Source organism: Erpetoichthys calabaricus, chromosome 2 (genome assembly GCF_900747795.2).
Source record: "Erpetoichthys calabaricus chromosome 2, fErpCal1.3, whole genome shotgun sequence".
Classification (NCBI taxonomy): domain Eukaryota; kingdom Metazoa; phylum Chordata; class Cladistia; order Polypteriformes; family Polypteridae; genus Erpetoichthys; species Erpetoichthys calabaricus.
The window spans coordinates 36123987-36133127 of record NC_041395.2 but is presented as its reverse complement, the minus strand read 5'-3'; the positions used below and the strand labels follow the sequence as shown (position 1 = coordinate 36133127).

Here is a 9141-nt window from a genome sequence, read left to right as displayed (position 1 = left end):
GGATTTTTCCCCTCTGGGTATTATTGCTGTTGGGCAAGCAGATGAGTCTAAACAGCTTATCAAGCACTGACTGTATATAAATTAGCAATCACAAGTACTCTAACACTTAATTTAGCAGACACCCACCTTTCCTAATGAAATATGTCATTTATTCATTCATTCATTTTTTTTATTCTTTTGCCAAACTCACTTTAAAACAGTCTTCTAAGAATGATGTATTATGTATCATTTAATAAAAGGAAAATACAATAAACAGAGCTAGCATTTTTAATGTTAGTATAATAATATCAGTTTTACAAAACATTTTTTCTCTTTCTTTATAAAAGTGAATGCAGAAGCTACTCTTGAAATTTCCTCAAGAAACATCCCCTTTAGAGAGGCTTGCAGTCTTGAGGAGCAACAGAGCCAATGACTGGGACTTTGCTGGACTCATGAGTGGCCACACAGGAGTATCTCGCATGGCTCTTCCAGTCAGCAGCAGGCAGCTTCAGGTAACTAATGGCCAGGTAGGAATTTCCACTGCTGTCCAAGGACACCGGGCTGGACTGAATGTTGTCCGTCACTAGCTGACCATCCACACTCCACTGGATGTCTATGTACCCCGGGAAGAAGCCGCTCACCAGGCAGCTGAGAGTCACTTGGCCTGAACCACTGAGCTGCTCTTGTGGGGGAGGAAGAACCTGGACAGATGGACGAGGAAGGTCACTTCCTGGAGGAATAGAGGAAATATAACAGTGTCATGTATAGAGCTGATAAAGCAATGCCACATTTGCTGTGTTTTTTTTTTTTGTGTATGGGTTAAGTTTAAGTGTAAATTGTTAATCCTTGATGAAACCTAAATTATAATAAATGCATACATAACTAAGTATTTAATAAAATTATGAATATATTTCAGTCAATGCCCTTGCACTAGATTTTCAAAAATAGCATAAAAGAAAATTAGTAAACAGAAACAAACTGGTATTAGCCTGAAATCTGCTGTGTTTAGAAATATGACTAATATATAAGAATAAAAAAGTGTTTTTAAAAAATCACATTACTTTATGTCATTCAGGCAATGAAAAACATGAAATCCTTGCTGAGATATTTATGACTTTACAAATGCATTATTTATTTAACTAATATACATTTTAAACTGTACAGCATTGCAATACGATTGTAATCATATTTTAAATTAATTCAAAACAATTTACAACATTAGTTGATTTATGCTTATTTTATTTTGCATCCAACAGAAAGCACAACATCTCAAGTTCCTTTATAACAGTTAGAGGATTAAAGTTCATTATTAAAAAAGCGTAAGATTAAATCAAGAGATGACAAGTTATTTATTTTGGAATATTTTATTTGGATTTCAGCTACGTATAAATCTGTCAGAAAGCTTATTTATTCCTTTTTGTGTCTCCAATGATTCTCTAAAGCCACTTTTTCATATAAAATGCTGCAGAGACTGAGCGTCTGTGCCAGTAGCATCAAGCGCAAGTCTGGAAACAACCATGGAAGGGATACAGAGTTCTACAGTGTATTATTTATTTTGTAGTTTGTTTTTTTTTTAATTTAATGATGTGTATGTGTGATACCTTACCTTAAACCACAAAACTTTTACTTATTTTAACAACATGTATTTTTTTCTTTTTCATTATTTTGAATTTGGTTACATTTTACTTTTTTGTTTAAAAAACACAAGTTAAATCTGTAAAATCTGTAAGAAATGGAGCTGGTGAATTGTATCCAGAGTTACAGGCAGTTATAGCACTTTGGCTTTATTAGTAAACAAACTGATACCAATCAAGTTAGAAATATGGATTGTTTAAAAAATTAACCTGATTTTCTATTTATTTTTCTTAAGGCAAATTTTTAGTAAAAGTATTCTGTTAATATAATTTGTTGGTTTTACTTTACAGTTAATTTCTCTTTTATGCCACATTAGCTCGCTGATAATACTGAAATAGCAAATGGGTATTTAGAGAAGAGATGAATCGATGAATGAAAATAATTAAAAAATAGATTATTGAAAAAACATTTAAAACCTGGTAAGACATTATTTAAAAAAAAAAAGTTGTATTCACATTTCATGAACTACTGTATGTCAATACTAATTTACAAATGGATTTTCAGAAGTGAACAAATAGCCTGACTGATGCTGGTTCAACAGATACATATTAAGATACCCATATGCAGTAATCATTGTCACTGTAAACATTTATAAACAAGTCAACTACTACTGTGAATACGTTAGTTTGAACTGTATCAAGTGTACTCACTCAGCACTTGTACTCGAGTTCCTTCTCCCCATGATTGATCTCCACCGCTATAATAAATAAAACAGTAGTATTTGGAATCATCATTTGCTTGGACATTATTAATTGTGAGAAGATAATAACTCCTGACTGTATCTCTAGAAGGTACAAATCGATCTGATATCCCAGGAGCTCTATAGATTTTGTTGTCAGCATTGTACTGTAAAACACCTTCAGGTGTTTTTCCAGGCGATTGACGAATCCAGCGCATCCACACCCTTGAAACATTTTCATTTTTCACAGCACATTCCAGAGTGACAGTCTGTCCAGGAGTCACAGGAATAACTGATGGAGACTGAGAGAAAATAGCAGGAAAAGCAATCACGGAAACTCCTGAAAGAAAGAAAGAAAGAAAGAAAGAAAGAAAGAAAGAAAGAAAGAAAGAAAGAAAGAAAGAAAGAAAGAAAGAAAGAAAGAAAGAAAGAAAGCATTTATGTAAGGTATTTTGAAAGTATGTCTCTCCACAGTGTAGTTTTAAATCACTGAAACTTAAATAAATCATAGATTTAAACAAAAAACTAGACATTAAAAATCTATATTTTTCAAGGTGACTATATAATAATAATTTGCTTTCATTTCATCTGTTTTCATTCATCATGTCTGCTCAGTTTTCTCTTACTCACCAAGTAATAAGATGGCGCATGTGATCTGTAAAAGATTCATTTTGAGGAGCTGATGTTGACTTCTCGACATTTACTCAGCAATCTGCAAAATATCTAACCATTCTGCTGCTTTATATAAAACAATCTATTTTATAGTTTATACATTAATTTCCTTAAAGATGTATTTAATTGGTTATTACGTATTTTGTTTTTCGGAACTGACCAATCAGCATTCAGTGCAAGAAATTGCTGTTAGACCAATCAAGATGTAGCAGCTTGTTTTGTTCCAAGACATCTCTGCACCTGCACTCAGCAATCCATTTTTGACACACTTCTGTAAACAAGTCTTATTTAGTACAAAAATCCTTCTCAAGGGTTTAAGGTTCATTATAATGATAAAATTGTAGACTAGAGCTTAATTCTTATATTTATCCTTGAAGTCCATACATTGTTTAAACAGAAGACCAACTTCCATTATTTTAATTTTTATAGGAGTTTGTTGCCGCACTGAATTCTTAGTCTAATTAATTTGGCACGTTTAAAGTTAAAGACACAATTGATAAATATACTTTGTGTTATTTGTAACCATTTTATTTATGAGTTATGATAATTTCATATATTATATTCCTCTGAATGACATTATTAATTCAGCTAGTATTTTATCTAACAATCCTATCCTCATCTATTAAAGTAAAACTAAAAAACAGTATCCAAAGAGCAAATTGTTCAAATTTCAATGCATCTTAGCTAAAAATGAACTGATCGAGATAACATGGGTAATTGTTGTAACGTTTGCCATTTTCCTTTTGTCAAAGAGTCCTCATGAAAAGTGAGTACATAGTGGGTCATTTGATACCAGTCTGGCCCAGTGTGAGTGCACCCATTACAGTATTGCTATGGAATTGTCTCAGTGTTATACTCAGGGCTACTGCTTTTCAGATTCTATAATGTAACCTAAAGTTCAAAAGATTTCTGAATGGTTCAGTACCAATACCTGAATTATAATAAAAGAAAATGGTAAATCTAATTAAAATAAATGCACATCAATGAAAGAGGATTTTCGTCAATTTAAAGGACGAATCCATGCTTAGTATGTATCACATTTATCACTAACAATTTAAATTTGCACCTAGGTGTACCAGGGGCTTTCTTCATGTATTGTGCATTGATTATGCATGAATTGAAAGCTTAATGTATCACGATAAAAAATTCAGATTCTAAGAGATATCTTTATTAACCAATTTTCAATACAATAGAACTCTAAGGGTTTTGCAAAGGTTTCCCTTAAATTAAATTTTCATACATAGTCAATTAAAATAAACACGTTTAATTTCTAGACTAAGCCAATATGCAAATAGATGGAAATAGAAAGAAGAGATTTGCATGAAGTCGTGAGCTGCACAAACAATGTCTTTCTAATTTTATGTCGGGGCTGACCCTGCCACCTCTTGTGGTTGAAACAGGTGCATGTGTCCAACATGTTATGTTTAAATAAGATCAGAGAAGTGTTAAGATGAAAACAGAAACAGCATAATCCTTTAATTTTAAAATGATTTAGTGTACTTAGGATTACTGTTTCACAAAGCATGAAGAGAATTTTCTGTTAAGCTGTACCTGATACATAGATTTTCATCAACTAAGGCTTCTACTATGCACCACTCCACTCACTGTAAAGGGGCACGATGTCAGACGGGTGCTCCTGGCAGTGAACCCCAAGAATGCTGCCAGCCCAGATGGAGTACCTGGTAGGGTTCTCAGAGTGTGTGCCCACCAGCTCACCCTTATCTTCACCAAAATCTTCAACCTCTCCCTAGCCCAGGCAGTCCTTCCATTCTGCCTAAAATCAGCCACAATCATATGTTTAGGTTAGGTTTAGGTTTAGGTTTCTTTATTTAGTCATGTTTACACAGGAAAACATGAAATTTGCCTTCTCAGTTGCATCTAATAACAGGTAACAGACAGAATGAAATAAAACAGACAAATAGAAATAAGAAATAAGAAAGGTTAAGGTAAGGCAGTTAGATAAAACATATTTATACCAAAAAGAAAAAAAAAAGGTAACAGGATATATATCAAAACCTTAAACATTATCTCCAATATTTCTTATTGAAAAGTCGTATGGCACTAGGAAGAAAGGAGTTTCTGGAGCGATTTGTGTGGGTTTTCAAAGCAACTATTCTTCCTGATTTACTGGTTTAGTTCTACATGTAATGGATGTCTGTCATCAGTTGAGATGATTTCCAGTTTCTTTAGCATTGCTCTCTGACACACACTAGTCAAATCATTTACATCAGCCCCAATAACTTTAGCTGCATACTTCGTAATCTGCTGGGGCCTCATGTATAACGCCGTGCGTAGAACTCACACTATAACATGGCGTAAGTACAAAAGTGGGAATGTGCGTACGCACAGAAAAATCCAGATGCAGGAATCTGTACGTACGCAAACTTTCACGTTCTTCCACTAGATAGATAGATAGATAGATAGATAGATAGATAGATAGATAGATAGATAGATAGATAGATAGATAGATAGATAGATAGATAGATAGATAGATAGATAGATAGATAGATAGATAGATAGATACTTTATTAATCCCAGGGGGAAATTCACATACTCCAGCAGCAAAAAATATTAAATTAAAGAGTAATAAAAAATGCAGGTAAAAAACAGACAATAACTTGAATAATGTTCAACGTTTACCCCCTCTGGTGGAATTGAAGAGTCGCATAGTTTGGGGGAGGAATGATCTTCTCAGTCTGTCAGTGGAGCAGGACAGTGACAGCAGTCTGTCGCTGAAACTGCTCCTCTGTCTGGAGATGACACTGTTTAATGGATGTAGTGGATTCTCCATAATTGATAGGAGCCTGCTGAGTGCCCGTTGCTCTGCTACGGATGTCAAACCGTCCAGCTCTATGCCAACAATAGAGCCTGCCTTCCTCACCAGTTTGTCCAGGCGTGAGGCATCCTTCTTCTTAATGCTGCCTCCCCAGCACACCACTGCGTAGAAGAGGGCACTCGCCACAACCATCTGATAGAACATCTGCAGCATCTTACTGCAGATGTTGAAGGATGCCAGTCTTCTAAGGAAGTACAGGCGGCTCTGTCCTTTCTTGCACAGAGAATCAGTATTGGCAGTCCAGTCCAATTTATCGTCCAGCTGCACTCCCAGGTATTTATAGGTCTGCACCCTCTGCACACAGTCACCTCTGATGATCACGGGGTCCATGAGGGGCCTGGGTCTCCTAAAATCCACCACTAGTTCCTTGGTTTTGCTGGTGTTCAGTTGTAGGTGGTTTAAGTCGCACCATTTAACAAAGTCCTTGATGAGGTTTCTATACTCCTCCTGCCCACTCCTGATGCAGCCCACGATAGCAGTGTCGTCAGCAAACTTTTGCACGTGGCAGGACTCCGAGTTATATTGGAAGTCTGATGTATATAGGCTGAACAGGACCGGAGAAAGTACAGTCCCCTGCGGCGCTCCTGTGTTGCTGAGCACAATGTCAGATCTGCAATTCCCGAGACGCACATACTGAGGTCTGTTTGTAAGATAGTCCACGATCCATGCCACCATGTATGAATCTACTCCCATCTCTGTCAGCTTGTCCCTAAGGAGCAGAGGTTGGATGGTGTTGAAGGCGCTACATACTACATAAATCCCGATCAGCGTGAAAAGTAACGTACGTGCACGCGCCTTCTGTCCCGCCCCAACTCCTCCCAGAATTACGCCTCTTTGAATATGCAAATCAATATAAATAGCCTTCTGTGAAAAGACAATGGGAAAAGCACGGGGGGAATAAAAGAATTTCAGCGAATACCAAGTGGAGGCAAAGGAAAAACGTACTATTTGTTGGTTTAAACAGTGGTATAATCAACAAAAGGAAGTTGATCGAGTGACAGAGTGTCGGAGAAACTCGAAGGCTCAAGTTCACAAAGTCGCACAGTGCCCGAAATAAAAAAGAAATCACATATCAAAGTCGCCGTGAAAAGGCGAGTCGTAGCCCACCGTCTGAGTGTCATATGAAAGCTTATTAGGGTACAGACAAAAAAATAGGCACACAGTGGAAAAAAGCTCGAAATGCCTACTTTAATCTCGAAATTTCCACTTTAATGACATAGTTTATTTTGCCATTAAAGTAGAACATCATGAACTTCATCTTAAAATCGTTTAATTTACTAGTTTCTCAAATCCCATTGTAACTAAAGTGGCATATTAAATGCTTTGTTCTGTATTTGATCTTCTGTGTGTGAATCACTACCTGCTTCTTAAACGGGCTTTCTCTTTCTCTGACAGGACACATAATCCATTACATTTGTGATATTACAGCTCTCTGAATAATTAAAATACTGAGATGTATACGTGATATCTTTTTCATGATGATAGGAATGAAAGCATGTTATTAAACATGGGGACACGGTGGCGCAGTGCTTGTTCATGTCTCACACAAGAGGCTTGCGGTGCCATTTCGATGAAATAATTTACAGAAGTACTGTCACTTTCAAACGTACTAACCTCCAATTCCTGTTCTTACTTTTCTTTCTCCAAAAACCCAATCACCACACAATCAGCTCTGTAATAGACATTAAGCCATCTGTAAGCTTAGAACGCTGATTCTTCAAAACCTTTAAGGAACATTGAAATATCTTGGTAGTACATGTTTAATTATTCTATCCGTCTAGCATTCCAGTGTCGCGTCAGCACCAGCAAGAATACAACGCAATGCAGGAACAATCCCTGAACTAGCTAGCGCTGCGGCACCGTGTCCTCACATGTTTAATTATTAACAATACAGATTATTTAAATGAAGTTAAAGTTTTATCTGCATAATATAATCAACATATTTTGCTGCATTTCATCTTAAAAATGAATACCGTCATCGTATGCAAATATGCGCTTTATAAAGTGGTGCAGGTTGTGCAATATTATAACTGTAGTGCAAGTTTACAGTGAGGTAATTGTACTTATAAGTAAACAGTTCTACAAGGTGCACTTGATGGACTGATTGAGTGCGTTTATAGTTCTTGGGATGAAACCTTTTCTAAACCGCGAAGTCCGTACTGGGAAGTCTCTAAAGCGTTTTGCTGTGGCTCAGGCAGCGTCTGCTTCATGCTGTATACCGATCAGCTGCTGTTGTGATTCCTCACTCAGATACTATAAATACTCCGAGTGGTGCAGTGAGAGTAACATGGAAAAAGATGATCTGCTGTGGCAACCCTTAACGGGAGCAGCTGAAAGAAGAAGAAGATGCAATGAGAGTTACAATGCTAAAGCAGTTATGGTATTTGGAATACTATGGCTATTTCCTGGACCATTATATTGCTGCAGGTTAATTACAATCAGATGCATTACACTAATAAACAATATGCAGTTAGTTTCAGTGTATTTATAAAGCCGCGTCAGGAATGTGGAGCTAAGAAAGAAACGGTGACCACACAGGAACAGTAGCACTGCTTTGACATTGGGTGCCGCCAGTCTGCAAAACCGAGCAGAGAAATTGCGTACGCCAAGGTACGAGTTACTGTGGAAATGTGTGTGGCTTTATGCCAAGTTTAGGTTTTATACATTGCGATTTGAGCGTGGAAACGGGAGTACGCAACATTTCTGTGCATACGCACCATTTATACATGAGGCCCCTGGAGCTTTTTTGAGTTTTGGTTTGTCAGACTATTTAACCAGGCAATGAAACTGAAAGTGATCACGGACTGGATCATACTGCGATAGAAGGACAACATGAGGTCCTTGTCTACTTTAAATAGTTTGAGTTTATGGAGGAGAAATAAGCGCTGGTTGCATTTAGAAAATAATTTTTTTGTATTTGTATTCCAGTTAAGATTGTTATCTAGGTAAGTTCCTAAGTATTTATATTCATTCACTATTTCTACCTCCTCTCCTAGAACTACAATAGGTGAACATACAGATTTCTGTCCCTTAAAATCAAATATCATTTCTTTGGTCTTTTTTACATTCAGTGTGAGAGAGTTTTTATTGCACCAGTTTACCATACAGTCCACTTGATTTACATAGTGGCTTTCATCCTCCCCAGATATGCATCCTATGATCATGGTGTCATCTGCATACTTAATAATTGAGCGGTGGTTATTGTTCTGTCTCAGGTCACTTGTGTACAGAGTAAACAGTAATGGTGATAAGACACACCCCTGTGGATTTCCTGTGTTTGAATGAATGGCTATTGAAAAAGTGTCCTGAACTTTAACTGTCTGTGAACGATTTAAAAGAA

The 9141-nt window shown here is 36.6% G+C and overlaps 1 protein-coding gene across 1 annotated transcript; it reads right to left on the bottom strand.

Moving 5' to 3' along the window:
- Positions 1 to 236: 236 nt before the first annotated feature.
- On the bottom strand, positions 237 to 3018 carry LOC114642282 (immunoglobulin lambda-1 light chain-like). Its single transcript, XM_051923169.1, has 3 exons — positions 2924 to 3018; positions 2265 to 2633; positions 237 to 709 (listed from the first exon to the last, which is right to left on the bottom strand). The coding sequence occupies exons 1-3, from the start codon at positions 2991 to 2993 to the stop codon at positions 372 to 374; spliced, it is 777 nt and encodes a 258-aa protein (XP_051779129.1). The 5' UTR covers positions 2994 to 3018; the 3' UTR covers positions 237 to 371.
- Positions 3019 to 9141: the final 6123 nt, after the last annotated feature.

What these genes read in the sequence shown, in the direction of transcription:
- LOC114642282 (XM_051923169.1), bottom strand. Translation starts at nt 2,993, where the DNA reads ATGTCGAGAAGTCAACATCAGCTCCTCAAAATGAATCTTTTACAGATC. An exon ending in ATGCGCCATCTTATTACTTG is followed by an intron (nt 2,634 to 2,923) that starts GTGAGTAAGAGA and finishes TCTTTCTTTCAG; the next exon opens with GAGTTTCCGTGATTGCTTTT. An exon ending in AACTCGAGTACAAGTGCTGA is followed by an intron (nt 710 to 2,264) that starts GTGAGTACACTT and finishes CTATTCCTCCAG; the next exon opens with GAAGTGACCTTCCTCGTCCA.